Source organism: Botrytis byssoidea (genome assembly GCF_014898295.1).
Source record: "Botrytis byssoidea strain MUCL 94 chromosome Unknown BBYS_006, whole genome shotgun sequence".
NCBI lineage: Eukaryota > Fungi > Ascomycota > Leotiomycetes > Helotiales > Sclerotiniaceae > Botrytis > Botrytis byssoidea.
The window spans coordinates 1,004,072-1,021,481 of NW_024065847.1; the positions used below are offsets into that span (position 1 = coordinate 1,004,072).

At 44.0% G+C, this 17,410-nt stretch overlaps 5 protein-coding genes across 5 annotated transcripts; 2 read left to right on the forward strand and 3 right to left on the reverse strand.

The window, feature by feature from the left end:
• Positions 1-1,379: 1,379 nt before the first annotated feature.
• On the reverse strand, positions 1,380-4,655 carry EAE97_003756 (uncharacterized protein; the record flags this gene model as incomplete). The annotated part of the gene is made up of 8 exons (XM_038874268.1): positions 1,380-2,617; positions 2,678-3,009; positions 3,120-3,316; positions 3,365-3,442; positions 3,641-3,722; positions 3,768-3,933; positions 3,991-4,044; positions 4,136-4,655. The coding sequence occupies 8 exons, from the start codon at positions 4,653-4,655 to the stop codon at positions 1,380-1,382; spliced, it is 2,667 nt and encodes an 888-aa protein (XP_038734877.1).
• A 1,370-nt stretch (positions 4,656-6,025) lies between these two features.
• Positions 6,026-6,968, forward strand: EAE97_003757 (uncharacterized protein; the record flags this gene model as incomplete). Its single annotated transcript, XM_038874269.1, has 4 exons — positions 6,026-6,039; positions 6,103-6,174; positions 6,258-6,370; positions 6,421-6,968. 4 exons carry the CDS (start codon positions 6,026-6,028, stop codon positions 6,966-6,968), a joined length of 747 nt encoding a protein of 248 aa, XP_038734878.1.
• A 591-nt stretch (positions 6,969-7,559) lies between these two features.
• Positions 7,560-8,690, forward strand: EAE97_003758 (uncharacterized protein; the record flags this gene model as incomplete). The annotated part of the gene is made up of 1 exon (XM_038874270.1): positions 7,560-8,690. The coding sequence occupies one exon, from the start codon at positions 7,560-7,562 to the stop codon at positions 8,688-8,690; it is 1,131 nt and encodes a 376-aa protein (XP_038734879.1).
• Positions 8,691-10,928: 2,238 nt separating this feature from the next.
• Positions 10,929-13,670, reverse strand: EAE97_003759 (uncharacterized protein; the record flags this gene model as incomplete). The annotated part of the gene is made up of 1 exon (XM_038874271.1): positions 10,929-13,670. One exon carries the CDS (start codon positions 13,668-13,670, stop codon positions 10,929-10,931), a length of 2,742 nt encoding a protein of 913 aa, XP_038734880.1.
• Positions 13,671-16,004: 2,334 nt separating this feature from the next.
• On the reverse strand, positions 16,005-17,410 carry EAE97_003760 (uncharacterized protein; the record flags this gene model as incomplete). The annotated part of the gene is made up of 3 exons (XM_038874272.1): positions 16,005-16,258; positions 16,302-16,902; positions 17,066-17,410. The coding sequence occupies 3 exons, from the start codon at positions 17,408-17,410 to the stop codon at positions 16,005-16,007; spliced, it is 1,200 nt and encodes a 399-aa protein (XP_038734881.1).

Below are 17,410 nucleotides of genomic sequence, written 5' to 3' on the forward strand. Positions count from 1 at the left end.
AATCCGGAATTTATCACGAATAACAACCATTTGGAGCCGCAGCTCGCATTTGGATTCGCTCTTTGCACCAAAGCTTCTATGTATATCAATAGATCTTACTAACGCATTCACCATTTGCAGACTGATCAAGCTTGATGAAAGATATGCGCATGTGACAGTCTTGATGATACCGCAGTCATCTTGCAATTGTTGCTTTGCAATGACTCGTCTACTTTACGAGAGAAGATATTCATGATGTCAATACTGGCCTGAGATCTCTCACGAACATCCGAATCCTATAAAGTCAACCATTCGTGGAAAACGCCAAAACCAATTAATTTTGCGGGATACCAGGAATAGATAAGGACTGAGTATGTGGTGTGAATTGAATTTCCTCAACTCTGACTGAGTGAAACTACGATTCTCTATTTTGGCCACACCTACAAACGAGCCAATAGATCAAATCCCAGATGGCCAAGATTCGGATACGACAGCTGCACATATGCATTATCGCTAGCACATTCATCATCGCCCAATTCATGGGCAGTTCAAATTGGTGAACTTTTCCTCCAACGAACAAAAATTTCGATGATAGAGAAAGCCAGTATATCATTGCGCAGGTGAACTCGCCGCACATCGCCGAAAAACCACCTCTGCACCTTTCATAGATATCCACTGACGAATAAATCGAGAAATCTGAAGCAATAGGGGCTAACGAAGGAGCTGTCTACCTAGTACGCCTTTCCAAAACATCCGGATAAAAATGATGAACCAAAGATTATCAAAGCATATCAAGCACCTGAAAACTACGAATCTCATAACTCATTACCATGATTCTAACCCTTCATATTACCGAACTTGGTGTAAAGTTTCTCGTTGTGTAATCTAGAGTCTTCATCGAGGCTTGAGAAATGATGGAAACGTTAGCTACACTACCAGAATGCAATGATGGTCTGGCTGAACTAGAATCTTGTAAGAGGTTGAAGCCACTTTGGATATTGACCGACTATAATCTTATGTCAAGGGATGATTTTAATTCAATATTTAATATACCCGAATAATCAATCTCTTTAGCCAATGTTGTTCATCATCTTGCTGGTTCGTTCTACAATTGACACAATTGACACACTCGATACGATTGTTTCGGTTGATATAGCCATCGAATTGCAGATATTTGATGCACGCTGTAAAGTCAATGTCACACATGTGGGACCTAATAAAATTTCCTTTTTGTGGATGGTCAATGTTCGAAATTCCTCGCTCATATTGATAGCACTTCGTACCTTGGTACTGATATGTCGATTGTAGGATTCTTCACCTTTTCATAGATCAATCTCACAATCAGCACTCATTATCAAGTATGACCAAGTAATGCCCCCCACCCTACATCGAAAAGGTCCCTAAACCACAGGCGGTGTCCTACCCGCACTGCAAGCCCGACTAATACTCTCACAAGCCAAGGTCAGATTCCCTGAGCTGTCTCCTATCCAGAACAAAAATGGCTTCGTGGTAGAAACTGGAATAACCCAATTCTGTTTCGTCACATCCCAAACACTGATATCCTTTCTTGTAACGGCAAGTGATACGACTTGTTTCCCTCCCGGTGCCAATGTATCTGTCTTGGCATAATTTCGTAGCTGGATAATAGGAGTATCATAGGTAGAATCGGAGGGATGTTGAACGTACAGCTGGACAACAGATTTACCGGCCACGAGACCGGTATTGGTCACTGTGACTGACAGAGTGAACATTGTGTCCCAGAGCGCGGGGTTTCCACCTTGATCTCCACCAGATGGGGGGTCGGGTTTGGAGACATTGGTGTATCCAGTGGGATAGACGAATTTGCCTGGAGTAATACTTGAAGGATTGTCGAGGTACGGATAAAGATATCTTCCAATAGCGGAGAAACCTGCAGGCCAGGCGACTTCAGATGCTGGAGGAATGGCAGTACTATATACTGGAGTTGAGCCTTTAGCAGCTCGGGCCGGAGGAACCGATGTGAGTGCTTTTCCGGCTGCGAGAGTAGCCGTTCGGGAGAATGTGGTGTAGGATAGTCCATAGCCAAATGGAAAGCGGGGGCTGGTTGCATGCTTGTTGAGGTATCGATAATCAACATACAACCCTTCAGAGAAAGTATCCTGAACCTGGCCAAGTGCAAACCCGACAAGACCGAGGGAGGATGGGTAGTTGCTTTCCGAGACAGGAATGGAGTAGGGAAGATGCCCACTAGGAGAGTATGCGCCGAAAAGGATATCCGTCAATGAATCTCCAGTTTCTTGACCTGGTAGATGAGCAAAGAGTACGGCTTTGACTGAAGTAAGGTCTATCCAATTCTCAACAAGAATCGGTCCCACTGTATGAACAACTACCACCACGGTGGAATACTTAGCTGCAGCAGCTTTAACAAGTGCATCGCCGTTGTGCCATGCGTACAGTCCTGACGACGAGCGATCACCATCGTTTCCTTCCACAGTGATTGAATTCTCTCCAGAGTCACTGTTTATGAATACGATGGCGATATCTCCAGGGAGAGCAGTCAAGCCAGATGGAAAGCTATCACTGGTTGAGCTATAGACATTGGAAGCTTTTCGCTTAATCGCGTCAATGGGCGCATCAAGGTAAGGGTAGTTGGCAGTACCTATGAGCTTGATTTAGTTTACCTTTTTACAGAGAAAACTTTGAATGATGCATAACGTACCTGAGCCCCATCCCATACCAAGAACGCCAGTATCGCAACCCCTTTGATTGCAAGCATTAGGCCCGGAAGGATTATTTGCAGAGTCAGAACCAAACACTTTCAAAGCAGCTGAGGTTGATAGTGGCAGTGTGTTGTTGACGTTTTTCAACATAGTTATCGCTTCTCTCGAGATGTTTCGGGAAACGACTGCATGGTTAGATTGTACATTTACATGTGAGTTCACTGTGCATGTTGGAGAAAGCAATGCTGCTGGATAACATGGTCCAGTAGTGTCTAAAGTGTTTGCGGAGAAATTTGGTGTTGGGAAATCTTTATCCTGTCCAAGTTGATACCTGTGTAATGTATTGATTAGCCATGATGTACATACTCGTCCCACCTCGAAACAACTCCCTTTCCAAGCGAGGTAATTTCTGAAGAAACATTTTCTCGAGGGAACACTCACCAAGTTGCAACAATTCGAGTAACCATATCATTCAATCGATCGACTGGAACAGTTCCATTCAGAATAGCAGTTGAGAGTTCGTAGGCCCAGTATGCTTGGCCAAGGAAAGGGATTCCTCCATCGCCGGGCATAGCCATGTCGAGACCAGCAAGAGCAGATGACACGCCGCCAATTTGGGATAGCCAGTCTGTCATCACCTATGGATATTTAGACTTGTTTTGGGGTATATAGATATGAACTCTTACCAGGCCTTGGAATCCAAGCTCATCCTTGATCAAGTTGTTGATCAGGTATGAGTTTTGACTTGCCGCGCTTCCATTAACCTGCTTGGTCAGTAAAGGGTCGCCAAAGGTCTATGAAGATAACACAAAAAAATCACATTCTGCCAAGGGAGTACCTTCAAATCCAGTGAATGTGCCGAGTTTATCATCGAATGACTTCTCGTTTGTATCATACCAGACTTGATAGTCCAGCTCAAAACATCATAAAGTCTCATGCGTTTGTCAGGAATATACACTCACATCGTTGTAACTTGTCATAACAGCTCCAACACCAGCTTTGATACCTTCTGCAAAGGGCCACATATAAAATTCATGGAGAGTTCTGCAAATTAGTTTCGGCAGGGTCAAAATTCAAGGATACGCGTACCTATCATCGATGTTACTACTTAAAGCTTTCATCAAGCCATGAGGGATGATATCCATTCGGTATGCTTCTTGTTCATTTCCAATAAAATGTTTGATGGTTGCTATGACACCATTCGCCTGCATACCATTGATTGTTTGGGCGGCACTTAGTCCTTGAAGTACAGGATCTAGATGACAATGAGTTTAGCCTTGAATCTGATATTAAACTTTGCAAAAGCTCTTACCAGCGCCGAACCCTTCCCAATTTCGACCACCGCGCGGTTTTCTTCCAATTGGACCTAAACATGATCAGCAATCTGTATATTGGCCGAGGCTGAACTGGAAGAATGTCTTTGTAGTGCATCTGCCACAAACTCCCGTCAAACATACCGACTGTAGGACCTAATAGAATGTTGACTCCTTTCCCCCGTGCTTCTGCGCCTAACGCAAGACCTCTTTGATAGGCTAAATCTTTGCTCCATGTTGCACCAGTGGTAATACCAGCGGGAAAAGCAGTATTGTTATCGGTCGCAGCTATGCCAAGTGCCGAATCTTGTAAACAAAGACTTGAAATGCCGAATCTTAGTGCGGAGCCGGTGTTTCCCACACATCTTCCCATTAATTCTCCAATTCCAGTTGTGAGATTGACCTTTTCCGCTAATGTCATTTGTGCAACCACAGTTTGTGCTTTTGCATAAGCAGTCGTCCAGGAACTAGACCAGCCACCTTTCGGGGCAGGGTAATATGGAGCAGCAACATATCCTGCAGGAACTGAGTCTCTTTTCACAATTGTTTCGTCGCTGGATGGGGGAATGGGCGGAGCCTTGTGTATGAATGAAGGTATCTTTGCCTGCACAAACCCCAACAGCCACAAGGAGACGACCAAGAAGATGATCTTGACTAGCGCCATTTTTAGGACGGTGCAAGCTATCAAGAATTATTTCACAGATAAGTCCTGTGAAAGTAGGTACTTCGGCAATCTGGTGGGTGGGGAGGCTCCATGATATGAAAAACTATGTGACAGAAATCCTGTATGCATGTACACCCAAGACGACTTCTTCAGGTAACTGCATTCAATGAGGATAAAAGGAAAAAACTTGTGATTCTTGCATTCCGAGGTCCGTAACAGCCATGATCGTGTATGCTGTAAGATCTGCCCTATCATTCAAGAACCATGTTTTGCATGGGTGGGATTGACTTTCTGCGGACAAAACAGGAAGTTCAATGAACGATCACATTAAGCTCCCAAGATCATAGAAACATGGGACGGAGATGATTCCTCTCGTGGAATGAGGAGAAGTACAAACACAAGAAAAGCTCCAGTAATACTAAGCTCTCCAGCTGAGATTTGTGCTGTAGTCGTCGGTGAGATGGATATTCTTTCCTTTTCTAATTCGTTCCGTCTTGAATATTTCGTCACGAACTCACCCGTTGCCTTTTGCGGGGTTTCCCCTGACGCCTAGATGCAATTATGCTTATGCAGCGCCTTTATCCGGAGAGCCTGCTTAGGTGCAGGTGATGAAAATAATTTCAATATTCTGGAGCGTACCACCCACCTACCACTACAACACAAGGAATATTATCCAAGGTACAAAAGGTGGTGGCTCTTCTGCAAGATTGTGAAGATAGACCCATCGTACCCTGGCTTGTGAATTGTGCACGCCTTTGACATTCTCGACAACGCCGACTGGCCCGAGTGACACGTCCCGTAGCATTCGTCGGATGAAGTATCATTTGATCTCAATTTGGAACCCAGAGTAACAGCTGGTATTTAATCAAGACAAGCAAGGGCTTGATCGGTATATATATACCGTGCATGCCATGAACTAACTGGATAAGCGTGAGAGAGCGAGTAAAAATGGACAACCAATACAGTTACAAGGAATCATGAGCAAGAAGCTGGATTATGCTATGTGCTCTCTCCTTTTGAAGAATCGACGAATGAAAGTTACATTATTGAGAATTTAAGACATGTTACGCCCAGCTAGGTAAACTTGAGGACCATTCTGGAAAGTCTGATCCACACTTCCCCCCTCTCGGGCATCGGTCACGTGCGGTTTCTCGTTTGTTGTAGATTTCTGGTTACCTAAGGCGACAGACAGAGGTGTCAACGGAACCTAAATAATAAGAATCTCGTTGGTCGCGATAACTTCCTTCAGAAAAATCCTATCTTTTTTGCGCCCACCGATTGTCTTCTGCCATAACTGACGTCTATTCGATTATCCATCAAAATATACTCGCTCGTTCATTTACTTTGCTATTCAAAAGCTTCTTTTCAAAATGGGAGAATCAAGGTTCGTTGAGCTGCACTCATTAACAAGAAGAATTCTCAGTCTCTGACAACATGGCACATACAGACAAGAGCTCGTGGCATGGCTTAACAACCTGCTACAACTTAATATCACAAAAGTTGAACAATGTGGCACCGGGTAAGTAAACTTCTGGCTTGCACAAGGAGTTATAACTTCTTTCCCCCTATAAGACTATTGACTTACATATATCATGAACACAGTGCTGCGTTGTGCCAAGTCTTCGACAGTATTTTTCTCGATGTACCGATGTCAAAAGTCAAGTTCAATGTCAATACTGAATATGCATATCTACAAAATTTCAAAGTTCTTCAAAGTCAGAATTCCCTCCCCTGAATATAATTTTCTCCACTGACAACGATCCAGACACCTTCACCCGCCATCAAATCGATCGAAACATCCATGTCGAACAACTCATTAAATGCAAGATGCAAGACAACCTCGAATTTCTACAATGGACCAAGAGATATTGGGATCAATACTTTCCAGGAGGAGAATATGATGCAGTAGCTCGTCGACGCGCTGCAGGGGGGCCCGGTGCTGCACCATCTGCTGCTCCAAGAGTATCTGCTGGAAGTGGTGCAGCTCGCAGAGGAGTAACACCAACAACGAGCGGCGCAAGAGTTGCTAAGCCTGGAGCCGTTGGCGGTGGGGGTGCAGCTTCAGCAGCACTAAAAGCAGAGAACGACACTCTGAAGGAAACAGTTGCAGGGCTAGAACGGGAACGAGACTTCTATTTCAGCAAACTCAGAGATATCGAATTACTGGTTCAACAAGCTTGCGAGGAGGACCCAGAGATTGAGAAGCAGGAAGACGGCTTAATCAAGCACATTCAAACTATTTTGTACTCGACTGAAGATGGATTTGAAATACCGGCGGAGGCGGAGGTTGATGACCAAGAAGAGACATTCTAGATTCTTTTTACTATAATGGGATTTGAATTGTTTTGCACCTGCAAATGAATTCATTGTTTCTTTCACCTGCGGGAGTTTATAGCAAGCAAGGCTATGAGACACGAATTATGAACGAGCGGAGTGTGTGCGAGGCACAATATCAAACGCTCACAGGTTGGTAGCATTCACAGGCTATGGGAGGTTGGTTGCACGCGTTGGACCAAGTCTGAAGCATATTGAGATCTCACATGATTCTCAAATGAGTTCACTGGTTATTGAAGAAGAGTTTAATTATTAGATGTAAACCCCACAAGAGTTTTTTTCTTCGTATAATACCATTTTGATTGTCCATCATGAGAAGAAGAATGAGCTCACACAATCACAATTAATCTCTTATCGCCAAGTGACATTTTGCGCTATCAAGCATCAAGCGTCATCCTTGTTGCACAGGACAGGGTCAGCCCGTACTAAGCTCACGAGGCAACCTCAAAACAAACGGTGACCATCATCTCTTTACATTTACAAAGGAAACATAACCAACATCCAATCTTCTGTATCGCATCGCATCAATCAATCAATCAATTAACCCATTAATCCATCCATCAATCAATCATGGCACCGCCTCTCGAACTCTCGATACCTAGCACAATTCTCTCAAGCGCTCCAAATGAAAAACCCTATACTCTTTACAATATTACACTCCGTCTTCCTCTTCGAACCTTCGTCGTCCAAAAACGCTACTCCGATTTTGTCACTCTCCATTCTTCCCTCTGCACCCAAGTTTCCAGTCCGCCTCCCGCTCCTCTGCCAGGGAAAACATGGTTCAAAAGTACGATTAACTCTCCTGAATTGACAGAAGATCGTCGTCGCGGTCTCGAAACATATCTCCGCAGCATCGCAGAAAATCCCGATCGGAGATGGAGAGAAACAAGCGTTTGGCGACAATTTTTAAACCTGCCTAGTAATAGTGGAAACGCGAGTTTGAGTAGTGCGAGAGAGGGACTTATTGCTGCGAATCAAAGAGGTGTGGGTGGGAATGCGGAGGTCATGGCGGATCCGCAGGTGTGGCTGGATGTTCATCGCGAATTGAAGGCGCAGTTGCATGATGCAAGATTGTTTCTGGGGAGGAGAGATAGTGCAAATACGGCGGCGGGGCAATATGAGGCGGGCGCGAACGCGAAGAGGTGTTTGGTTAAGGCTGGAGGACTGCTTAAGAATTTGGAGGAAGGCTTGAAGGTGATGGGTGAGGGGGATAAAAATGGGAGAGGCGAGGCAAGGGTCGGCGCAGGTGAATTGAGGAGGAGAAGAGATCTTTTGGGTAGTGCAAAGGTGGAAAAGGAGGGCTTGGAAAAATTGGCCGTTACATTGGCGGTTAAGAATCAAGCCAGCTCGAGTTCAGCAAACGGCGGTGCGGCAGCGACACAAGCGGACAAAAACGCATTATTTGGACCAGGAGTATCGCGACCCAGTGGACGAGTCCTTGGCGCACCGGTTCCTGAAACAGATAAAACGAGAGAATTGGATAATGAGGGCGTGTTACAATTACAAAAGGAATTGATGCAGAATCAAGATCTTGATGTGGAAGAACTTGGTAAGATTGTGAGGAGACAGCGAGAAATGGGATTGGCGATTCACGGAGAATTGGAGTTGCAAAACGAGATGTTGAAGAGGGTGGACGAGGACGCTGATAGAGTTGGGGGGAAGATCAACATTGCCAAAAAGAGAATCGCAAAGATTCGGTAGATATGATACATATTGTACGAAATGGAAGGCATGGAGTGTATATGGTCATTTTACAACGGGAATCAGCGTGGAGTTTATGGGTCTCCTTGCTCTCTACTTTGATGCATAGGAAGAGGGATAAATTGGGATGACAGGGAATATTTGTATATTGTACTTTTAATATATTTAATTGAGGGGGGCGGGTAGTATACGAATAGTTTATAATGTTGCTTGTTGGGAAGCCTAACGTCCATAGCATGAAATATATATCATATATTTGTTTCTTCATACATGCGAGTTGTGCTAGTAGCATACTCTATTCTTTCATGAGCTAAAAGCTGTGAAGACGTACCCATTGATATTCGATAGATCCTACAGGTGTTGTCAAATACCTACTCTTTGCTCCAACACACAATGTGCTAGCTACCTAGCAGCCAAAAACGCCCAGAACTTATTATTCAACTACTATATACTTCCTTCACATTCCAACATCTGATTCTTATTCCGAAGCATCCAACACAACCTCAGATATAACCCACATTATCTTCTGAACATCCATTCAACCCCAAATCTTGATATTCAAACACCCTTTTCGGATATGATGACTCTTCTCTTCTTCTCTTCCCTTCCCGCTTGCTCAATCTATCTCCCATGTATGACATTACATCTTTTAGCCCTTCTCGCTTCACCATTTGAGCTCTATTCTACACCTAGCCTAGCTCAACCCATCTCATGTCATACCATCCCCTTCCCATCCCACTCAAGGAAGCGAGTCTGTCTCAGTAGGTACCTACCTACTTGAACACAACATCTAGATCTATAGAGAAATCTACAAGTACCAGAATAACTCTCTATATCCATTATATATCATTATAGGTAATATAGTACTTGCAAATAATTTTCATGTCAAGTGAGTCTGAAATAAATGGATGAATGAATAGATGAACACATGAATAAATCACCACACTGCCGAGTTATAAGGCACGATACCAAATATTAAAAAAATACACATACCTAGGTAGCTATCAGTGTATCTACTGAGAGGGTCTTATCTACCTAAATATCTAAATCGGTAGAGGTATATGACATTCGATACATTCATCAGAGTAACCAACATACACAAACTTGGTAGATATCTACTTGAGCAGAGAGTCGTTAGCTTATATATAAGCCAAGAGTACTGAATACCTAGGTACTTATTAGAAAGGTCGTGAAGTATCTATATATGAGATAGGAGATGTGATATAATACGATATAATATAATATGAGGTGAGGTAATACGAGTGACATATCTACCCAGGTACCTAGGTATAATCGATATTCAGATATAAATTAAAACGCACATGGTGAATAGCTTAGAGTATATAATCGTGCGTGTAGATATGAATCTTGAGTAGATTTTCGCACAACTTGATGATGCTGTTGATGTGCATCCCCGTGGATATACATACATGTATATATTTATTTATAGCCTACTAGTCCATCTCCCCCTATTATAACCATAAATAGATAGGTAATGACTAGAGCGTACTTATACACCGTATTACTAAATACAGACATCCATTTGTTATATCCCTTTTCTACATCCGATGAAAAGGGTTCATTCAACATGCTGATTCGAACAAGATATCCTCATTCAACGAGATGCCTTGTCCTCAATATCCAATGAATACAAAATACATCGATCTCAAACCTCACGACAATCGCCAAGCAAGTAAAGAAAAGATATTCAAAGAGTTATCTATTTTATCAATTACATCACTACCTAGGTGTCCCACCACTACCATCACTATCTGTCCCTTCATGCTCCACCCCCATTATCAAACATTCCACAACAAGCATACTCCAAACCTCAAACTTTAGTACAGAACCGGGTATTCAAGATACATACAATACGCTCTCTAACCAAACACCTCACAGAAATTGAAGAGGTACTGATACCCAATTCCATTCTAAATTCCCACAAGAAAGTTCCAACTAAAACTCGACATCTCCCGTACGCAAACAGACACATAAACTCCTTTAGATGAGTGGAAATACTGTAGTACCGAAAAACAGAACAAAATAGAAACAAAAATAAAAACTCCATCGCTGATGCTTCTGTCGTGTTGTAAATGCTAGACTTGACTTTCGGAACTCATGATCTTCTTCTTACTCGCATCCCTTTCCTCTTCTGCTGAGGGATGCAATTTCGCGTTCCAAACTCCACATTCCATGGCGTATTCCAGGGGTTTAAAACGTTCCCATCGCCCTCAACTCTCAAAACCATCCCAAGTTATCCAGTGTAGCTTTTGCATCATTAGGACTCATGCCACTAACACCCAAACTTCTCACCTGGGTTCCCCTCCTCAATCTCTGCAACCCTAATGCTACCTTCCAAGCCTCACTTTCTTGAACCACAAAGACATACTTTTTGCCTTCTTGGTCCCTAATGCTCGCCCTCAAAATATGTAGACCAGCTGTTCTATTCTCACCAGTCTGCGCATTATGGTTAGTGGTTCTCTTTGATTTCTCGCCATAAGGAGAATTAGACGACCCAATGGAATCAGCATAATCAGATGAGACAGATGATCTAGTATCAGATGAAGCATAAGAACTGGCAGAATAGACAGAACCACTAGCAGAATGCGCAGTGGAAGAATTAGAAATGGCACGAGCGCGACAATTATCCCGGCAGAGTTGCAGCATACTAACTAAAAGAGCGTCTTTTTCTTCTTCACTTGCTGCTAATTCTTTATCGAGACCCCAAAGGCGTCGAACGGGATTTTTGTGAGCAATAGTAGCGGGAGGAACACGCGATGCTTGTCTGAAAGATGGGCACCATACCTCTACGAGTTTCATTGTCCATGCTTTGACATCCCACTCTCGTTGAGCGACACCTCGTACATCGTCATCAATGAAGAGACCCTCTGTTGTAATTCTTAATATTAGTCCGTCGGTAACAGAACCGACACCAGATAGAAGTTGAGATGTAGGGGTTTTGTGAAATGCATTATTGAATGCGAAGACACCTTTGATAACAATTTTATCCGGATCCTTGGTGCTATATGCTGCTCGTGTGGAAGGAGGTGGGGTAGTTCTACTCGTCGATTGTGAGGCCGCGTATGAGGATTCGGAATACAAGGAACTGAGTGACTTTTTTCGGGCTGGTCTTGGCGTTTGTGCATAAGGTGAGTGGGACTGGGCATCCTTGTCGGTACCTGCATACGTTCTTGCAGTTGAGACCGGGGGTTTCTTGGATGAGGTGGATTGTGCTTGAGGTCGGGGTATAGAGCTGGTAGTGGGGGGAGCGGGTGTTGTTGTGGGCGGTTTTCCATTTGGCCAAGGGCTTATTCTCTCCCCCACTCCAGCATTCGAATAAGTGTTCGGTTTTCTCCGTTCCGCTGCGAGTGCGGCTAGGGCTGCCCTTTCCCGTTCTTCCTGGAGTTTGGCTTCCCTTATTTGCGCTTCTACTTCGGCTGCCCTTTCACGCTCTTCCTTGAGTTTGAGTTCCCTCATTTGAGCTGCTATTTCGGCTGCTTTCTCGCGCTCTTCCTTAAGTTTGACCTCACGTATTTGCGCCGCTACTTCCTTCTCGCGCTCTTCTCTGGCTTTGGCCTCACGTTTTGCTGCGGCCGCGGCTTTAGCATCTGCCCATGCTTTCGCAGCAGCCTTTGCCTTTTCCGCCTTTGCTTTCGCCTCCGCGTCTGCCTTTTCCTTGTCTGCCCTGGCTTTCTTGTCGGCTTCTACTCTAGCAATAGCTTCTAGTCGTAATTTTTCTTGCTCTTTCTTGATTGCTTCCTCTTCCTTCCTTAAAACCTCCCTCCTCGCTTCCTCTTCCTTCCTTAGAGCCTCCCTCCTAGCTACCTCTTCTCTAAGTCTTCTATCGTAGTCCGCTCTTGCTTTAGCCTCTGCTTCTGCCTTGATTCGCACTGTTTCTGCCTTTATTCGTTCTCGAATTTCGCGTTCCTCCTTTGCCTTTCTCTCTCGAGCCTGTTGTTCTTCTCTCTCCAACTTCGCCAACCTTTCGCGTTCCCCTCTTTCTTTCTCTCGTGCTGCTCGTTCTCTCTTCTCCCGAGCCTCCAGCTCTTCCCTATCTCTTCGTTCCTTGGCTTCGCGTTCCTCTCTCTCCTTCCGCTCCCTTGCTTCTCGTTCCTCTCTTTCCTTTTGCTCCCTAGCTTCGCGTTCGGCCCTTTGTTTTTTCTCGCGGGTAGCTCGTTCCAGAGCTTCTTTTGCTCGCAACTCTCGCAATCTCTTTTCCAAATCGTCCTTTCGCTTCTTCTCGGCCTCTACCTTCTTCCTCTCCTCCTCCTTCCTTCTCGTCCTTTCTCGAGCCTCTTCCCACGCCGTCCTCGAGGCATTTTCTTTCGATCGAGTGTCATCGTTTGCGCCAGGGGTTGTGCCAGGACTGTACCTTGGTGTTGCGCCCGGCATCTCTGGACCGGCATCAGGCGAAGGAGGAGGAGTTTGTTCCCAACCTTCACTTGATCTTTTTCTTGCGCCAGATCCGGCCTGCGGATTAGGTGGAGGTCCCCCAGCCCCCTCTGATGTGGATCCAGGTGAAAATCCAGTTCCTGAAGTTCGTGGCCCACCACTTGAAGCTGATCCATTGGAATATGTGTTATTATTGGCACCTGAAGATGATCCACCATGCGGAGGTGCACCCGATCCTTGACTTGGTCCGGGCCTGGTCTCACCGTTCGATTGCATCCGCCCTAGTGCCCAAGCTCCCAACCCAATTGCAACCATCAAAATCAGGGTTGCTGGCCCTCCACCTCCTTTCATGGAATCCATGAGTGGTTTTAATATGAAAGTTAGTGCGACAAGCACAAGAGCTGAAGCAAACCCCGCTACAAAACTATTAACATTTGGTTGTAGTGAGGGTAAGTAGAGAAATCCTGAACCTGACGCATGCGGTGGAATGATGAAAATGTCATAATTCCCTGGCGGTAGACCCGATGATTTTGGCGGCGTGCCATGAGGGGGAGGTGGTGGTGGTGGTGGTGGTGGTCCATCAGCCATTGTATTTGAATTGAATTATTGTTTGGAGATCGATATATACAGGTACTCAAAAATCGTCCGTTTTGATTGTGAATCTCTCTTATCGTATTCGCAGAGGGGATCTCGAAAGGATGATAGTATCGTCATTAAGCCATGGATAACTGTACTGTAAAGCAAGACATCAGCTTCCAAAGATTTCCTTTTTCATGCAGGATTTGCGCAAATGAACAAACCCTCAAGGAGCAAATATCGCAGAATTCCCAAGCTACTGTTGACCAAGGGGGAAAAGAGTACTTTGCTAGCAATAATCACTCGACACTTTACTAAGATACATCCATCCACAGATCCCAACGGTATAAACTTGCGCAGATAATGAATGGCCAATATTTGCAAATTGAATAATAAATTACCTCCTTAATCTCACCCTCGTGTCGCACTCTGTCTGTATCTTTATGATTGATCCGAATTATTACCACCAAAGCAAATAAGAAAAAGAGTTCACAAGGGAGGTCTGCTTAATTTTAAAAGTTGTATGGGATCAATCAAATGTGAAGGGTCGTAATTCGTGAAGGCTTCAGGACAGAAAAGTCAAAAAATAAATAAAGTTCCCGTGTGTCAAAATGATACTTTTCTCCAGGGTTCCTGAGGTGGAGGGTGAATAGGTCGGTGGTACTTACTATAGGCGAATGCACCGCGATAAGTTCTCGAGTCTGAGAGGGAAAGATGATAAGGAAGGATCAATTAACGTTAGATTGATTAATTTGATGATTATTATTTTAATTGTACAATTTGATATCAAGTTTGATTATGATTTTGATGTCGATATTGATTGATCTTGTAACGGCAAGTTTCTACAGTGTAGGTACATAATTACAATTTCACAATCCATAAAAGTTGCAAAAGCTATATGCTTGCTTTCTATCCCATCCTTCACTCAAAAACACAGCAAAAACACGCTTCAAAAAAAGGATATTCCTTGTTTTCTTCTTAAAGACCAATACTGGCGTGGATCATATCAATGGTCTCGATATCAATCCAATCATCATGAGTTCATTCAAGCCAATTTCCTAGAAGCCAAATTATCATCAATTGTTGGTTCACACTTGCTCGGTATGCAGTACACTTGACTACTGTACTAGTCAGTCTCCTAGTCTCCTAGTCCCCTAGTCTCCTAGTCTCTCTGGCTTCCTATCTCACATACAAATGAATGAATGGCTCACCAATATCTTTCATCATCATCTCCACCTTCCTTTACCAAATAAACCGCACTACGAGTCTACGACCACGTTTCTCATACCAAGAACAAGAAGCATTCGTCCGTCCAATAAATCTCTCGTACGAGTAACAACTTTGTTTTCGTCCTACAAGGTACTTATACCCCACCATACAAGTTGATACAACGGACTAATACTGGGTATAGATCTCCATTCAATCAAAAACCAAACTATTGAAGCCAACCGGCGCCAATACCAACTCAATCCATCCAATCATTTCATTTTATCCAATGATTCCAATCCAATCGACATTAACTTCTTCATCTGCACTTCTACCGTTGAGACCCTCTATGCCGTCCAACCCATAATGTCACAGTGTTACCATATCACACGGCATATGTCTAGGTAAACAAGGGACGGTCCGCTCACTAGGATGATAAAATTGTCTAATTTATCCTCTTCTTTCTGTTTCTGTCTATCATTACCAATCATCTATCGTTCATCATCCATATCCATGATCATGTATTTTTCCTGGCGCCAGCATCATTATCATCATTCAAATTTCAAGAGGTCCAAAACACTCCCCCCAGCACTGGTCTCACCAAACCCGCTTTTGTGGTTCGTCAGGATTTATTTTTCCCTCTCTATCGCTTCTTGTGGGACGTTACCACGCGAAACTAAACAAGTGGGTTAGAGCGTTGCTGGGGGCAACAGATGAGCTGGATGACGTATTTGGTGTATCGAATGAGAGAGTAGTTACACTATCATTGGATCCGAATAGAAACGGGATCAAAAGACAAATTTTGGGATGTATTGACCGTACAAGGGCTAAGTGGTCGAATACGTCCTATCAAAGAAATGTGCATTGATTCGAGTGAGTTGAAGCCAAAGTCGGTATCTTGAACTACCGATTTCGAAGAGAGTGCGCGGGGGGGAAAGGTGATCTCGGTGATGAAAAGTTTCATGAGCTTACACCTCTCAGAATGTCTTTCTGATCAATTGAGCCATTCCTAGCAACATACGACGACCGCAAAGATTGACGCGAAAGTAAAATACTGACGCCGTTTCCAAGTACTAAATCGTGTCTCCTTATATAGTAGTGCTATATACCTTGTATACTACGTACACTTAAGGATATCTCTTAGACTATAGCCATCTTCTGGAAATCCCACTTAATCTTCTTCGCAAGATCGTTAAATTTAAGTAGATCGAGTTCCGGTATATGGGCCGTCCCAACCACATTGTACTCAGGCCATTCACACTCTTTTCCTTTTTCACCCTTCAGCCTCCTCAATATCAACGGTCTCTCCGAACGCGCAACCATAACCACCAAATCCCCCTTCTTGACATCCACTGTCCCATGTACCTCACGTCCTTCACTGTCTTCCCAAATGCCTATTGAGAAATTCTAGCTCAAAGAGTGGGAGTTGTCTCTCACCTATTGGTCGCTTCTCATGTTCTAGCGCTTTATCGCGCCGCCCGTTGTTCTCTACTATTCCGACCGGCTTCCTGATTTCGCTAAGCACGTGTCCATAAATCTGCAACTTATCATTTTCAGTATTAATGATCTTCTCTCGAGGTAACTTTGTACGCGATATATCCGCTGGTGGTAGTTGCCAACAGGAGCTTTTCGGCTCCCCTGATCCAGGTACGGGTGACGTGAAATTTGGAACCCACGATGGCCATTGTTTGTCGTTTACCGGTTTCGCATGTGTGTTAACCATTCGGAGAACATCCAAGTTATTATCTTGTGCCAATATATATTTAGTCGTGTCAGTGCACAGCTTCTGAATCGATTGTTTGTAATCGATCTCTGGAAATTTTACATGGCGATGCTTGTTATAGCGAGCGTTTTTCTCCACTGTTAATCCTAATAAACTAAATATCTGGTCCTCTGGCATTTTGGAACCTTTCCCCCTAAAGTTAGATAAAAGCTTTCCAAGATTGAAAGCCCCATTGTATTCTATAATACTCGTGATCAGGTGGTTGATTCGCAATGTGACCTCCGGCTCGATGCGACATTCAGAAGGAAGATCTCTCTGGATTTAGGGAGTTGCGTAGAGTAGTTGAACAAAGCGAAGGATTTCTGGTGTGTCATAATCGCCAACAAATATTGATAGGTTGGAAGAAAGTACCATTTCCTGGATTATCTAAGATCTGGTGAAATAAGACCGAGCGAGAATTTTTTGATTGCTTTCCAACCGGTGCCATACTCAGGTCCAGTGTGCTCGCCAATTTTTTGTACGATGGGTTCCTTTTCGCCTTGCGGTATTTTGCTCCCACTGTTTCGAATGAAACATTCATTTCCTTTCCAGTGATGATTTCTTTAAATTCCCCAAAGAGAGCTCGCGAGATAATCGTATCCCACGAAGTGGAATACAAGATATCCCAGTCGCTCTCAAGCTTTGAATTCTTCCGCCCGCGCACTTGTTCAAATTTTGTAAGACAATGAGATATAAGTGCTAAACCAGCACGTATGTCAATAGACTGATCGTCATTCCCGAGCCAGACGCGCACATTGGTGGCATGTTTGTAAGTTTGATGCAT